At 31.2% G+C, this 16,780-nt stretch overlaps 3 protein-coding genes across 3 annotated transcripts in view; all 3 read left to right on the forward strand.

Moving 5' to 3' along the window:
• Window positions 1-353: 353 nt before the first annotated feature.
• HELRODRAFT_169538 (hypothetical protein) lies at window positions 354-2,333 on the forward strand (the record flags this gene model as incomplete). The annotated part of the gene is made up of 4 exons (XM_009015332.1): window positions 354-573; window positions 1,216-1,257; window positions 1,666-1,808; window positions 2,007-2,333. 4 exons carry the CDS (start codon window positions 354-356, stop codon window positions 2,331-2,333), a joined length of 732 nt encoding a protein of 243 aa, XP_009013580.1.
• A 1,838-nt stretch (window positions 2,334-4,171) lies between these two features.
• HELRODRAFT_169539 (hypothetical protein) lies at window positions 4,172-10,122 on the forward strand (the record flags this gene model as incomplete). The annotated part of the gene is made up of 3 exons (XM_009015333.1): window positions 4,172-7,510; window positions 9,671-9,912; window positions 10,044-10,122. The coding sequence occupies 3 exons, from the start codon at window positions 4,172-4,174 to the stop codon at window positions 10,120-10,122; spliced, it is 3,660 nt and encodes a 1,219-aa protein (XP_009013581.1).
• A 561-nt stretch (window positions 10,123-10,683) lies between these two features.
• Window positions 10,684-16,780, forward strand: part of HELRODRAFT_169540 (hypothetical protein) — a gene marked incomplete at both ends in the record, with an annotated part of 7,293 nt that continues 1,196 nt past the window's right edge. The window contains 5 exons of the mRNA XM_009015334.1: window positions 10,684-10,757; window positions 12,055-12,098; window positions 12,446-12,810; window positions 15,842-15,979; window positions 16,295-16,390. Coding sequence (XP_009013582.1) covers window positions 10,684-10,757; window positions 12,055-12,098; window positions 12,446-12,810; window positions 15,842-15,979; window positions 16,295-16,390 — 717 coding nt within the window. The remainder of the gene's footprint in view (window positions 10,758-12,054; window positions 12,099-12,445; window positions 12,811-15,841; window positions 15,980-16,294; window positions 16,391-16,780) is intronic.

Here is a 16,780-nt window from a genome sequence, read left to right on the forward strand (position 1 = left end):
TATGATTATTTATCAGTTAATTAATATACAAAGCTAATGAAAGAAACAAACCAAACTATTAAATATGACTATCCTTTATAAATGTTTATACATATTTTATTATTGTATGAAAATATTTGTTAGTCGTATTTTTATAAATTTTCAGAGTTCTACATTAGTTTTTAATTTTTTCTGTTATACTTTTTATCACATGGATTGATTGATCATTTAATTGAATGTAGTTCTGATACACTGTTAACCGCTGTTACCGCTGCAGTTCAATAAGCCTACAAGAATAAAAGGACTAAATATACAAATTTAATGAAACAATTTCTTTAGGAAACAATTCGGGTAGGAAACTAATTTAAATGATTATGAACACAGATCCTGCCACAAACAACTGTGGAACACCGAATTCTCCTTTCCTATCTGGTCACAATAGCAGCAAGAAGAGGCCATCATCTGATGCGAAGGCTCTGAAACGCAACAAACGAGGTGAGACGCCACTTCACATTGCAGCCATCAAAGGCGATGCACAAATGGCTGATAAGCTCATCAAGGCTGGTGTCGACCTCAACATTAAGGATTATGCTGGTTAGTTAACATGGTATTTTTTAAAGTTTTTGTTCATTTATTGGGATCTTATTCTCATTTTTATTTATAGGACTGCAAAATCCGTTTTTTCTCTTAATTTTGTTTATTAAAATGTTGGAAGCATAGATATATAAATATCTCGTTTTTTGAGAGTGACGACCCTTTTTAGAGTTTTTTGGTTCATAATGGGCTGACTCATGTGTAACTGTTACAATCTTTTTATGGGCTGACAATCTTTTTTTTTAAATCACGTCCAACACCTCACGGGCCGTAGTTTGCCCACCCATGTTATAAATAATAAATGACAGTTTTATTTAAAAATTCAATGACCATTACAACTATTGCAACATTGTAGAGCTTCATTAAATAGGGGATGATTTGTTTAAATTTTGAAATCTAAAGTTCAGTGATATCAACATTGCTATATTTTTAGCCAATTCTCATTAAACACCACTTCATTCTCGTGATTTTATTTTTTGAAATAATATTTCAATGTGTTATCAGGTAAAGTTATTAGTTTAGATTGATATTTTAAAGCTATTCTGAAAGTTAAAAAATTTTGAATAGTCTACAAGTTGCAATAATGAACTCATTAAATATATGGAACACACACATACATTTTTTCATGAATGACTCATTCAGCTTTTACCATACCTGATCTTCAAATCATGTCGTTTTGTGCTGGTGTGTGTGTGTTGGGTGTGCATGAGTTTTTATGCCTGAATAATCTAATGTGTGTACACAGACCTATATGTTGGTCTGTGCATATAAACATGCTTACAGCTATATAGATAAATTAGGTATGCAATCTGATCTACTCAAATACATACATGCATTCTTTTCCCTAGATGTCTAAAAACTTTTATTTACAATAGCATTCATGATTTACCTAGCATTGTGGGCTTAATTTCAAAGTTAATATTGTTCTATTATATTTATTATTTTTGTTTTTTTGGTGCATTATGACTTATAAGTTGTTAAATGTGTGTTTTTCCCCGAATTTGTTATAGATGATCAATATTTATTCTCTCAATTGATTGATTGATGGTCTAATAACTATCCATAACCATATAACTTAACATCTGGACTTAGGTTGGAGTCCCTTGCATGAGGCATGCAGTCATGGTTTTATGCAAGTTGCTCGGAGTCTTCTTGAAGCTGGTGCCCATGTTAATATCCTAGGTCTGGATAACGACCTTCCATTGCATGATGCAGCCTGTAATGGACACTTTCAGGTTTGTTCGTTTGCTCAATTGTTTGCTCATTGCTTTTTGTCCTGTTAAATGTTTAGACTTTTGAATGTGCTGTGATTGAAGGTTAGTTTTTATTAGTTTTCCAGTTTTTAATATGAATTTATTAACATTCATCAGAACATAACGCTTATCATTGCATTCATTACATTAATGCTGAATACGTTTTGAATACATTCACAGGTTGTCGAGTTGCTGCTTAAACATGGAGCAAACCCTTTCTTTAAAAATCTTAAGGGCGAGTCTGCCATTGATGTTGCTAATGGGGACGACGTTGTTATGTTATTAAAAAATGGATATGTTACGAATAGTAACAACTCCAACTCTACAACTGCCACCACAACTAGCAGCACCGCCACCAATCACAGCAACCATAACAACAACAACAATAATAATAATAGGATCAATATGAGATCACCTGCAACACCTGAAAGTCTAACTTCAAATTATGAAGACGAAGATCGAACAAAGCTTAAAATTGGTTTGTGTTTTTGTGATGACTTGGCTTAAAATTTGTCTATCTCAGTTACAAAAGATGAGTCATTGTCATCATTGTTTTTGTTCTTATTAAATAGATTTATGTCAGTTTCTTAGAGACTTGTTTTGGCACTAGCTAGCTATCAACTTGTGGGCTAATTTTTTCTCACAGACAAATTATTAAAAGTATACTATAAAAATGGTTGAATTGAGGATATTTGTAATAATGATTACTTTCAGTTGCCAATTAATTTAGGCTACATCCTGAAATAATAATGATCTGGCAGCTTATTTTTGAAATCATTATTATTACTATTGTTCTTATTATTGCTGTTGTTATTAAAAGAAAGTGCAGTGAACCTTTGATAATGTTATTTCATCATGTGACATTATTTTAGTTGTTAGCTGCAGCAGACTCACTCCTCTTTCAATGGATCACAAATTAAATTGCAAATTGTGATTACACGTGAATACACATTTTAGTTTTTAGGGAATTATCTTTAATTATAAAATGAACTATTTGACTATTGAACACATTCAGGATTCTTCTTTCTTGTGCTTTATCCTTTCAGGACATTGGCGACCATCAACCTCCACAAAACCCGATCTTTAACTCTTTGTATCCGTTGAAATTTGGTGATATTCAACAAGTGACACGAGGACTTCATGAATGTTATCTCTTCTTTCTACAATCTTTCCAGTAGTTGTTAGATTCTCCATTCTTTCTTTCCACATGATGTGACCAAAATCTTTTAACTGCCCCCATCGGATTATCTGTAGTAATTTCCTCTTTTCAAAACTGGAATGTTTTAATACATCCTCAATTGAGGTATGAGAGGTCCAACTAATTTTCAAAATTTTTCTCAAAAACCTCATCTCAGCATCATTAATTTTTTTCCATTTCTTTAGAAATTGTCCAGGACTCAGAACCGTAAGTGAGCACAGGAAAAATGGAACACCTTAACAGTATTAATTTTGTTGATATTCTGATTTCACTGTTGGTGAGGATGTTTTTCATTTTAGAATATGCATCTCATCTTTCGCCATATCTATTTTTTGTTTGATATCCACTTCATATTTACATCCTGAGGTAATCAGACTTCTGAAATAATTGAAGCTGTTCACTTGTTTCACTTATTTACCATTAATGATTATGGAGCAGATCTGGGTGGTTTTGCTTTTACTGATAACCATGCACTCCGTTTCGTTGATTTCAATTTGCAAGCCTTTCCTGTCACTTTCAAAAACCAGTTTGGAAACAATTGTTTGCAGTTTTTCCATTGAATCCACTATAAGAGTTGCATCATCGTTTATATTTACACCTCCAATGGATATTCCACGTATGTCTACTAGCCTTCTCATGATGATTTCACTTCATTTCTTTAATAATTATCCCATCTGGACCTGGCGCTTTATTTGATTTCATTTTATAAAGAGCGCCACAACTTCAGATCTAAGTATCTTTGGTCCTTCTACGTTTCGTCTTTTTTAATAGGAAGCCTTTCACCACGGATGTCATCGAAAAGATCATTTAGAGTTGATGCACCTTAGTCTATCATCGATTTTACGTTTTACAACTGATTAATGTTTTTGTTATTATTACGGGATTCGTAAATTTTATTCAAAAAAATTAACTTCTTTGGGACAGTTTTTTTATTATTTAACGATAAAAATTGTTTCATAATTTTGTTAAATGATTCATGTGTGATTGTCATAAGAAGCTAAAGAAAATTTTTTGATTTTTTTGTAAGAATGATAAATTTGATCTTTCTACATTTATTATAATATTGATATTGTTACATTGCTCTATTTTTAAACATACTCAACACAATCACACAGATTGTTCAATGACACCTCCTCCGGCTCTAACAATGGCAACAGAATTGGTAACCCCTATTAAGCTCCATTCTTCATCATCCTCAACATTGTCTTCTACACCACCATCATTGCACAACCATCAATCTTTACAACAATCACATAAAGCTGACAAGTTACATCACTACAGTTTAGATCCTCCAATATTAAATGGATGCACTCCTTATCCAGTCATCAATAACAAAAATAACGTTGAAAATAACAAAAATCATCGTAAAAAGCAGCAGAGGTATAATGAAAAAACTCAATCTGATATTTATTCTTCAGCTGCTCTGACGAACAACCAGCAACAACAACATAAACAACATTTACAAAAACAGCATCACCAGCAATTTTCTCAAAAAACTCCTCAGAAACAAACTGATCAACAACATTTGATGCACCAACAACAGCAACAACATCATTCGCAGCAACAAGCATGGAATTACAACATTAGTCCGGGGTGTAATTCTGAAAACCATCAGTCTCATGTTTCAGGGATTATCCAACAACAACAGCAAAAAAATCAACAACATTTTCAACAATTCCAGCATCACACACAACTTCAGCAAACAAATGAATTTATTCAAGACCAGCTGATGAAGAATAGTATATTGAATTACCCTAATGGCTGGAAACCAGTGAATGGGTTTGTGGCAGATAAAATTGTAAGAGGCAATGATCAGAAACTTGAAACAGACACATACACATGTACTCCTCTGCCTACTCCTCCTACATCACAATCAATAAATAATGTCGTTAAATCGGATTCAGCTATGACACCTGTACAATCATCCTCTTCAATGGTATCATCAACTTCATTAACTGCAACAAATTCATTATCCTCAACCACAACACCAATAACATCAACTCAGTCTAATACAACCAAATCTTTCATGCCCCAGTTTGAAGATATAAGCGATGCAGAAGATGATGATGATATCAGAAGAAGTGAAGAAGCAAGCAAGATGAAAAACACTCCATTGGTATCTGGTAGTGCTACTGGCCTAACGAATATTTCTCACATGTTATCTTCAAATATCTCATCCAACAATCTTTTCAGACCCGCTACACCTTCTGGCTACACTACTAACAGCAAAAATAACATTAACCCAATTCTCAATGCTCATCTTGCACAATCGGCTTGGCCCAACCTCAACTTTGGTTATCCTTTACCAAACACTTCAGTGCAACTACCTTTATCATTAAATAGTATCATAAACAGCAGTTCAGTAAACACTTTAACATCTCCGCCATCTACCACTTCAATCTCAACATTAAATGCCAACCTTTCTTATTCTTTGGCATCGCTTGCACTGCATCCTGGTCTTCTGGCGCAACAGGCTGCACTTTGGAAAGGATTTTCTCCAGCAAATAAACTGCCAAATACATCAACTTCACGTGAATCAAGTAGTTCAAAAGCATTCAGTCCAAATAAAATTGAAACATTCAACCATTTCAACAATGCCAATCTGACGAATTTATCTTTTGAACTTTTGCTACAACAGTCCAATATTTTACAAAATTTACCAGTTGATACGAAACTTTTGGCAGCCTCATATGAGCAGGTAATACCATTTTTGCAAATGCAAATGGCGAAGTCAGCCGAAGTCAAACAGCAGCAACCGCCACATCTACAGGAACATCATTCATTACAGCAGACACAAAATCAACAGTATCTACAATATCAACAACAGTCAACGCAACAAGCCCAACAGCCTCAACACTCTCGGCATGATGATAAAGTTCAACTTTTCAGTCCCTGGCATGCATCTTCTTCAAAAAATAATTCACCTCCCAAAAATAACAACATTATCATTAATAGCAGTTGCAGCTACACCATGAATCAAAGCGCCTCTAATAATATTCCCATACATTTACAGAACAACGGTAACAACATTTCACTAGATGCCACTAAACACCAGTCCGGTCCGCCTCCTCACACTCTCCTTATCGTAGACGACAACAAATCAGAAAGCAAAGTTATCACAAAAAATTCTTCTCTCCCTATGAACCATAACTTTAACAACAATATTAACAATTCAAGTAGTGATTATCTGTCAGATAAAAAGTTGAATTTTTCTTCTTTCCCGTTATCTCCAGCACCATTAACATCATTTTCCTCGTCGTTATCATTACCAGCAGCACCATCTTCATCTTCGTTATCTTTATCGTCCTCTTCATTTATTCCATTGTCATCATCAATTCTAAGAAACGCATTACCACTGAAATTTGACATAAAAGATAATCTGCAATCAGCATGCGTTATCTCCACTAATTCTTTCATCTCGTCCTGCAGTAGTAATGCTACAATCGCCAACAGCACAAACAACCTCCCAACAAGTTGCATCAAAACTAGTAACAGTAGCAGTTGTAACAATAGTTTCATCATCAACAGCATGTATCCAAATAGTAATCTTATGAACATTGCTAGCAATAACTACTGTACAAATAGTCAAAATTGTAATAAAATATGTAGCAGTATTAATAATGGCAATGGGAATAATTTTAGTCAGTGCATCATACAACCGTCTGACATAACAACAGCCCTTGATACTTTGACGATGCAACAAAGGCAAAAGTTGCAGCAGCAGCAGCAACTGATAGCTGCAGATCTTAACAGCAAACTTTTAGATGCATGCACAACTCCCAGAATGAACAGTCCAGTAACCACCACCACCAGTTGTTCACAGACTGGTGAAAGTGTTGAATGTTCTGCAGAATATTCAATGTCATCCTCCTGTCCAAGAGTTCCTCCCCTCAAAATCGTTCTACCTCAAAAGTCTGGTGATGTTACAATAGAGAAGCCACAGATCGTCATTCCTCAGCAAAAAATGAGCATGCCGTATGTTACAGGTTATGCACATACAATGGAAATATCCCTTCCTGCAACATTTGTTGCTGCATCCATGTCTACTGCAACAATTCCTTCTGCTGTCTCAACGAAGATGACATCGTGCAGTGACGTCATTTCAACGACGTTGACTGCAACAAAAATTTCTTCTACATCGATTTTAAAAGATAAAATTTGCGCAGTTGATATTCAAAAACATTCTGGAAGCATTAACAGTTTTCAATCAACATATAACATTATCAATAGTAAAAACGACCACAATATATTCAACAACGCTACTAAATGTGAAAATGTTTCTAACGTCTGCAACACCAATGATAATGTCCACAGCTTTCACACCAACAATAAAAACCACAACAATATAATAAATAATACTGTAATCAACGTAACAAGTTGCAGCAACAATGACAACAACAGCAAGAATGTTTACAATGCTGCACCTATGATTTCAAATGTGGAGTGTGTACCAACAAAGAAGAGGAAGACAAAGCACCTTTTTAAGGTTTGCTCCTTGATACTTTTTTATTTTGTTTGGTTAACGCTAAAATGTGCTTTATGTAGATTTTGAATTGAATATTTTTATAATCTTTATTGAATTAAACAAAACTTTTTCAAGTTTTTTGTATTTTAAAAAACCACTGGAAAAGAAAAAGGGCATAATCTCATGAATAAATTAACTTATTTAAAAAGATTTCAGTGTTTTAGTAGTAATTATCCACATCATTATCTTACAGGTAGTGCATCTAGTAAAAGATGTATAAATGGCTACATTCTTGACGTTATCTTATCTTGTGCCATTATACTTCATTAATTATACTCATTTATTAGTCTCATTTATCATCATTTTCTAGCTTCCCTATGTAGGTGTTTATACGAAAACGCGCGTGTGTAAATGTGTGTATATATATATATATATATATATATATATATATATATATATATATATATATATATATATATCAGTCCAGTCTATGAGGAACGAAAAGTTTAGTGTTCTTGAGGACTTGAATTTGACATTTGACAATTTTTATTTCATCAAATCAAAACAAAGAAATCAAAGAAATGATGTCAATGAAAAGAAATTATCTGGAAATCGAAAAGAAAATATGGTTTTCTTGTAAAGATTACCAGTGACAATTGTAAAAATGAGAGCATATTTTAAATATTTTAGTGCATGTAAACTCACATTCATATTACAAATCCTAAAAAACCAAAAATGGAATCATAATTATTAAGTAATCAACTCTTTTACATTTTTATCAGAATGTCGTTTGTAATTATTGAAACACAGATATATATATATAGACCCACGTAAATGGGCTGGACTATATATAAACTTTACATATAATGATAATAATAGTAGTAGTAATAATTATAATATAAATATATATATATATTTCATTTCATTCATTTCAAAGTTTTATTCATAATCAACAACATATCAAATAAATGAATAAAAGTTATGAAGTTGAATATCCGGAGACCGAATAAGACTGTTTGTCTTGTGGTGGCCACCGCAGGTAGATACATGAATAGTTAATGAAATAAAATAAGGAAAATAACTGAAGCAGAAAGATAATTGAAGATAAATAAGTAAATGTTCGTGTCATACATATATAGACATATAACTATGTAAATGTTCGCTCAGTACATATATAAACACATAAATGTTTAACCATTCATAAAGACCATTCATCCGCATCATTTGTTCTAACGTATTCTTAATATAGTATTAGGTGGTGGAGTCGAGATCCAGTGTCAATAAAAAAGCACGGAATTTTGACTTGAAATGTTGTAGGTTTATGATGGCTCTTAGATGGGGAGGTACAAGTATATATATATATATATATATATATATATATATATATATGTAAACTGGCCAAAATTAGAAGCCAGGTGTATTGGCTGTTCTAAACATGACAGTAAAATAATCTGCTGATCTTGGCATTCTTAAACAATGGTGAGAATGAGAAACATTGAATTGAAAAATTGTGTGTTGGCATTTTGTAAAGGCATAGCCAATTTAAATTAGCTGATGTTTATATCTTGAAACATTGGTGTGATATCTCTGAAGTGTACTTTCTTTTTTTGTAATCATACAGTACACTTTTATAGTACTTGGATAATGCAGTATGTGCAAGCAGTCTCTACCCGCTTGATTAGGTTTATAATCTCATTCATATGTATATTTATGGCTTCAGGATAATGGCTAGCAATTTGTTTTATATGTACCAGACTCATTCATATGCATCACTTTTATACTTTGAAGATGAGTAGCGACAATAATGAGAATGAGGATTAATATGATGGTTATAATTATGTTTTTTATCAATCTATTCAATGCCATCTGCTTCTTACAAATTCTTTTGCAATAAAATATTCTTATCTTAAACTCTTCTTTATACCATATTCAAAGAATTTAATAATGTAATCATTTTTTTCTTTTTTCTTCGTTTTTATCTTCCATTAAAAATTATTTTTAAGGGTATTTAAAAGAGGATTTGATTTTATTTTTAATTATTTTGTGTTTTTAGTTTTCAATTTTTTTTAACTCTAGATTATATTTTTGCTTTTATTTTTTGAGATCTCATAACATTTTATTGAAACGTACCTACAGAAAACATTGGAGTTATTACAATTTTAACGTTAAATAATTATTTAGACATCAGGAAAAGATTCTGATATAGAAACCAACGTTGCTTCCAAAGCCTCATCGGCATCTACTACGTCAATTGCGTTATCAACATCTACATTAGGAGCAACCACAACAAGTAGCAATGTGGAGCAAGCAAAAAACATTCTTTCCACTGCTACATCTCTTACCTCCAGCACAACTACTATTACTTCAACAATATCAACTTCAGATAAAAAATTTTCTTCTCCAATTGAATCATCAAGCAGCCGGTCAGCAACAGCATCTATAACAGCAACATCATCCACACTATCAGTAACAACAACAACAACAACGTCTATCAAGCAACATCAACACGTTTATGACGATGTTGTAACTACTCAAGCAACAAAACATTCAACAGAGCGAAGAGTGACAAGGTCAACAACGGCAAGCAAGCAACACAGAGGTCAAAGCAGAGAACGAAGAAACTCTCACAATGATTCTTCAGGTTGCTTTTTTTCTCCTTTTAACTCTAAATTTGGCTAATAGAAATTACACTAGAAAAAAGTAAGATGGATGTTGTTAAAACATAGAATTTATTTCATTAAACCCGAAGAAGAATTATGTGATGATATTTGTACATGCTTCAGTAAACAAAAATTTAAATAGAGTTCTTGGAACTAGGAAAATAAATTTCATTTCAAATTAAACTTTATTAAATAACTGGGTGTATATGTGCATCATGACATGGGAATAAAACACAGCTAGGTTTGTTGCATTAAATGGCCGGCAAAGATAATTTCAATGTCTTTTAAAATTTATGCTGGGTCCTATCTTCATTTTCATGTGTTTCATTTTAGATGTTTTATTTTTTTGGAGAGTGTACAACTAGATGTTCATAAATGTTTTATTGTATATATGCTGCTAAAATATTATGCAAACCCATTAAATAAAAAAATTAAAAATAATCAAAATAATAACATCTTTAAAAAATGAATGAGAATTATTACTAAACTATAAAAATGCAACAGCTGTAAAATTTGATGAATAATTAATTGTTCATGGAGACTGAAGAAGGACATCAGACCTATAGCGAACTGAAAATGTGCGCGGGTGCATTTGAGGGCGAGTATAGGTATTCTTAATATATGAACAATACTAACAGATAATAAAGTTAATAAAACAAAGGATTTCACAAAAAACTTTGTAGAACAATGAAGTAAGTAACAATGAATGAATTGGGAGCATCCATTTTGTTCCTGCCTTTTCATTTAATTAAATTTTAAAAAAAGTTCTTGTGTGGATAATCTGATCTTTGTTTAGATTTTGTTTGAAGCAATTTTTCATGGAATTCATTTGATGATGTTAATTTAGTTTTATATGATACAGCATATACATTTATGTTTATTATTGTTCATATTGAGGTGACAGCCTACTGACATTCATAATTTCAACATTGTTTGTTTAGAATCGTGTAACATTATCTGTATAGTGTAAGTAATAAGTGTACCATGCAAAATGAACTAAACTTGACCAATGTTAATGACCTGAGATCTGGTTGCAGTTATCAACTTTATGCATCCAAGTAACTTCAAGTCATTCAGAAAGGATGGCAATCATCTAATATGAAAATGTTCTTCATTTTAAATTCAACTCGCAACTTTATTGAACTGTATTTCTTATCAAGTATGTAAATATTAAATTCAAACTCTATTTATAATTAGAAATTAGACTATTTCATTATTAATTATATGCTACAATGAGCAACACTCAAATAGAAAATAACATTCACCGGGTCAATGGAATATCTAAGAAATATTATCCTTCAATGCAGCAAACATTTATTTGTGCATTTTGGCAACAGTGCTGTACACATTTTGTGTACAGTTTTTCAAGTACAATTGTTGTATACAACTTTTTTTGTTTCATATAGCTTGTTTCACTTACCTAATCAGCATCAAAAATGTTTCTTTAGACTTTGAACTTTATTTCATTCATATCATCATATCATGTCATAGTTTTAATGTTCTTTGCTTAAATCTTCATTTTATCCTTCATATTGGGACTTGTACCAAGTTGTAATTTATTGGTAGGCATCTCTTGTCAAGTACATTTTAAACATTTCACAGAGCTCTGTTGTGTGTGTTTGTATTTTTAGTTAACATTTGTTTTTATTCATGTGCTATTTTTGTTTTTGTTTGTGTCTCTTTTTCTTATTTATCAGTACTTTTAGTTATAGAACTGTGCTGTCTAGTTATTATAGTTACATTGCACATGACATAATTTTGTATAATAATATTGTTATAAAAATATGTAAAAAGTAAAAAGTTTGTAAAAAGTTTTTACTTAAATTTGCATGATAAATTTGATTCATTGTCAGCAGACTATTATGTTTTCTATATATTTTTTTAAAAATCCAATTTAACCTTCAGCAAACTGCTGAGTATGAGTATGATTTTATACATGTGGATTACAGGTAGGTTTTTGTTATCTAAGAGTTATTAGGCTAATGATAATAGCTTTAATCATTAAAGTTTAATGGGTTTTCTATATGGTGTTATTGTATGCAAGGGAGTCATTTAAATCATCTCAGCAGTCACAACCAGAAACAGCAACACCATGATTAAATTGTGAATAAATTTATTAATGAATGAATTTGTGAATAAATTCAAATACATGTCTGTCTGTTTTAGAAATATAAATATTATAATTTGCTTAATTATCGTTATATTTAATAATGAATTCGTGAACTCAATATTTATTAATTTAAATAAGCTTAATTGATAATTTTTTTAAATGTTTATTGATTTACAATTCTACCAGGTTCTAAATGTGAGACAACAATTACGTTGTCGACATCTGCCATTCAATCAACATCTTCAACATCTTTTGCATCATCAGCTGCACAGGCATCTTTACTTACGTTAACGCTGTCTACATCATCTTCAGCAGCAGCTGTGCCGGATAACCAAATTAACAAATTTGAGGAAGATGAAGTCGTGCAAACAACAGGAAGGAAACATAAGGTTAAAGGTCACAAATTGAACCATGACCTTCATTCCTCGAGGGAGAGCAATTCTCCAGCTTATGCCATACCGTTGTCATCTCTCGGCTCCGTAGCTGCACATTCTGCCATGTTAAAGAAGCCGCCTAATCCTTACGAGATTTATCTCAATTTTAAGAAAAAGGTAGGAAGCATTATTATTTCGGCATTAAATTTTTTTTTGTTGTGTTTTTCTTTCATTATTTATTCTCTTTGGTTTAAATAAATATTTTGCCATTTGGTTAAAACTCTCCATTCTTCTAACTATTATACCTTTAGTCTTTCAAATGAGTTGTTTTGTCATCAGTACAAATGAGGGTTGTGATGATAAGGGCTTTCTAACTATGTCTAAATAATGATAATAACATTCATCTTTATAATGATCTTCTTCATCATTTTTCTATAAGTTTTTCTATAATTCTTTTTGTAACGTTGTTATTGTTTTTGATGATATAGAGCAGAAAATAATTGCATTCCTTCACAATCATGATTATCATTATCATTCTACTCACATTATCATCATAATTTTATCATCAAAGATGCTCATTTCCTCTTTTCCACAGGGATGTTTGTTGTGTTAATTAATTTCTGTCCTACTTCCTCATGCTAGATTTACTCCTTATTTCTATCTATCTTTTTACCATTCTTCATCTATCTCTATGTCTATCTCTATGTCTATCTAATTGTCTATCTAATTGTCTATCTAATTGTCTATCTATCTATCTATCTATCTATCTATCTATCTATCTATCTATCTATCTATCTATCTATCTATCTATCTATCTATCTATCTATCTATCTATCTATCTATCTATCTACCTACCTACCTACCTACCTACCTACCTACCTACCTACCTACCTACCTACCACCTACCTACCACCTACCTACCTACCATCTATCTACCTACCTACCTACCTACCTCTACCTACCTACCTACCTCTACCTATATCTATCTTTATCTGTTTGTCTATTTATCTTTTTATTTATTTATTATTTATCTTATTTATCTATATTGTGTTTTTCAAGTGAATAATTATTTTACTATGTACGTATGTTTGTATGCATCTTTGATTTTATATATATATATATATATATATATATATCTTTTTTTATCAATTGGTTGTTATGCATCTTGAATAGAACAAGATATTGCTGATTTAGATATCTGTTGCTTTGTGTATCTTCAAAATATTAAACATTACAATTTGTGTTTTTATTTTGTTTGCACAACTGATTTCATCGAAATTTACATTGCTATTGCATCTCACTTTCCTTTTCATCATTATCATCATCATCATTAACATCATCATCATCATCATTATCATCATCAATAACAGCAACATCTTGTACAGTTTTTTAAAGATTTTTCTCCACAATTGTTTGAAAATGAATTATGTGAAGGATGAATTTAAAATTTTATCTTCTGGTTTGTTTCTTAAAATGAGCAATGTTGAAAAATTTAGTTGTATAAAATATAGATAAGTGCAGTGTGTAAACATGTTTGTTTGTTTGTTCAGCATTCCATCATTGAGTGTTTTTGGAAATATAAGGCAAAAACATAAACATAGCTGAGAATAATGTTAATAATAAATATTATATTCTGAAGAGGTACTCATTGTTTCACTTACATGTGTGCAAAAACATGTGTGTATGTGTGCACACAATTTTAAACATGTACAATTATTTTGTGCTGTCATGTTAATATGGAGGAGTAAAATACTAGTATGCCAGTTCCAAATATTATTTGGTTATATTTTGTTTATTTGCTTACGTTTACTAAAAAATATTTGTACCTACTAGTACTTTCCATGCAGAATATTGTGTTGTTGATGTTTTTGTTGATTCCATCTTTCATTTCTCTTCCATTTCTATCTCATGTTCTGGTGCACATACTGTTGTTGATTAACTTGTTGATAAGCTGCTTCTTTTCTTATTTCCACCCTGTTGATAATTTTTTGGTTCAAATTTTTCTTAATTAAACTTTATTTTAAAGTTTTATTGAGAAATGTTTGCAAATGAGGTGATAGGAAAAATATTTACTACTAACAAGCACAGCACAGCACAGACCTTGTTTTAATCTCCAACAGTCAGTTTATATGTATTGAATGGGGCAAATATTTGTTCTGCCACTAGTGTATAAATGTTTACATAGCAACTTAGAGGAATGGTAGGTACTCTGTCAGCTGACATTTATTTATTTATTTATTCATTCATTGATTCATTGATTCATTCTGTTCATTCATGTCCATGTTTTTTTTTCTCTCAAGAACTGAAGCTTGGTAATAATTATTCAATCTGATAAATTGATTAAAATTAGGAGGCATTAGAAAAGAAAAGTTGTATTTCTTGAAGTTTTAATAAATCTTCTAAGTTGAGGTTTATAGATTTTGTTAAAACTTGTCAATTTAGTTTTTAGATGCATTTTATTTAGTTTGGTTTGTGATGGAATGTTTTTATATATTTTGGACCCGTTAATGTGTGCAGCTAATGTGTGCGTGTTCAAATGTGAAACGTGTTCCAATGCTAAATGTGGTACCTTTAATGATAAACATGTGGATGGGAATCTTACAGCTGACACAAGTAATTCTAGTTCACTGCACATGGTTACAATTACTTTGGCATTTGTTACACTCATCCATCACTTCTTCATTAGCCATGTCATGTCTGTTCAGCTATGTTTGTTTGTGTACTATTATGTTTCTTTGTTAGTTTTTGTAGTACATATTTTTTAGTTTAACCTTCGTGTTTGACATCTTAAAAACAACATTTGAGTTGAATGCTGGTTCAAAATTGTTCTCTCCAAATACCCAGATGATTTTTTTTATGATGATGAAATTATATTTGTTTCTATTATTTTTAGCACATTGTTCGTTGATTTACTATTCTTTTTATTATTAATTGTTCTGAACAGATGGCTGTTAATCAATCAAGCTCTCTAGTATTTATTAGATAGGCACAATGAGTCATTAATCTTGAGTTAATTTTTCTCCCATTCTATCCATTTGTATATTTTATTATTTTTTTTATTAGAAAACCAAACCTTCATTTCAAATAGTGAGCTAAACAAATTTTGCAATTATATTATTAAAGCACTATTTTTTTGCTAATTCACTAAAATCTCATAAAATCAATTAATCACTTAACCAATCATTTATTCAATTAATAAATCGATCAGACGGAGGAGAAGAGGGTTCGACTGAGCACAATGTCCCCAAAACCGCCCCCCAAGTTTTTTGACTACCTCATGATGAAGGGCAATTACAAACTGTCACAAAATGCATCGTTGCTTGTTAAGGAAGAAGCACTCACCATTGTAAGGACCACTCATATATCTTATTCATTTTGTTTCTCACATTGAATGTTCATCATTCTTTGTGGCATTTAACCTAAACTTGCCTCCTTTCTATTGATGAAAGAAAATCTGCTTCAAAACAATTTAAATTAATATTATTGTTTTTCCATTTAGGGATAAATACTTTTATTTTATATTATCCTATATGTTGATTTGAATTTGAAAATTATTCAAACTTTTTATTCATAATTCCAATTTGGTTTAAATTTGATGAGTTATTATTTAATTGGCATGTTTGTGGAGTAACTAAAAATAAATTCTTGAATGAAATTTCAGTTCTCTCCATCTCTTGTACCTGAAACATTGCGTGGCTTGTATGAGGAACAAGAGAGGGCCCGCAACAATCTTCAGACTGAACACATCAAAGAACGAGTATGCAGTTTCTTCTAACTAATTTTAAGAATAACTATATATATATATATATATATATATATATATATATATATATATATATATATATATATATGTTGGTAATAGACCATAATTTTTACAATATTCTATAAATTCTACCGAATGTTTGGCGTTAATATGTTTGTAGTTCGTTTTTTCGATTTTTCTTACTAAAGTTTTTTGGTGAACGTTTAGTTTATTAAAATTCAAAATAAACTTATTTTTCGAATTCATGCTGCAAATAAGGCCATCGTCAGTGCTCCTTGTTGTATATATAGGGAAATATTGACTTTGTCAAGATTAACTTTGACGTTGTAAAAATTAACTTTGGTGTTGTAAAATTGAACTTTGATGCGAATTAGGTGTCAGGTT

This window comes from Helobdella robusta, assembly GCF_000326865.2.
Source record: "Helobdella robusta unplaced genomic scaffold HELROscaffold_15, whole genome shotgun sequence".
NCBI classification, from domain to species: Eukaryota; Metazoa; Annelida; class Clitellata; order Rhynchobdellida; family Glossiphoniidae; genus Helobdella; species Helobdella robusta.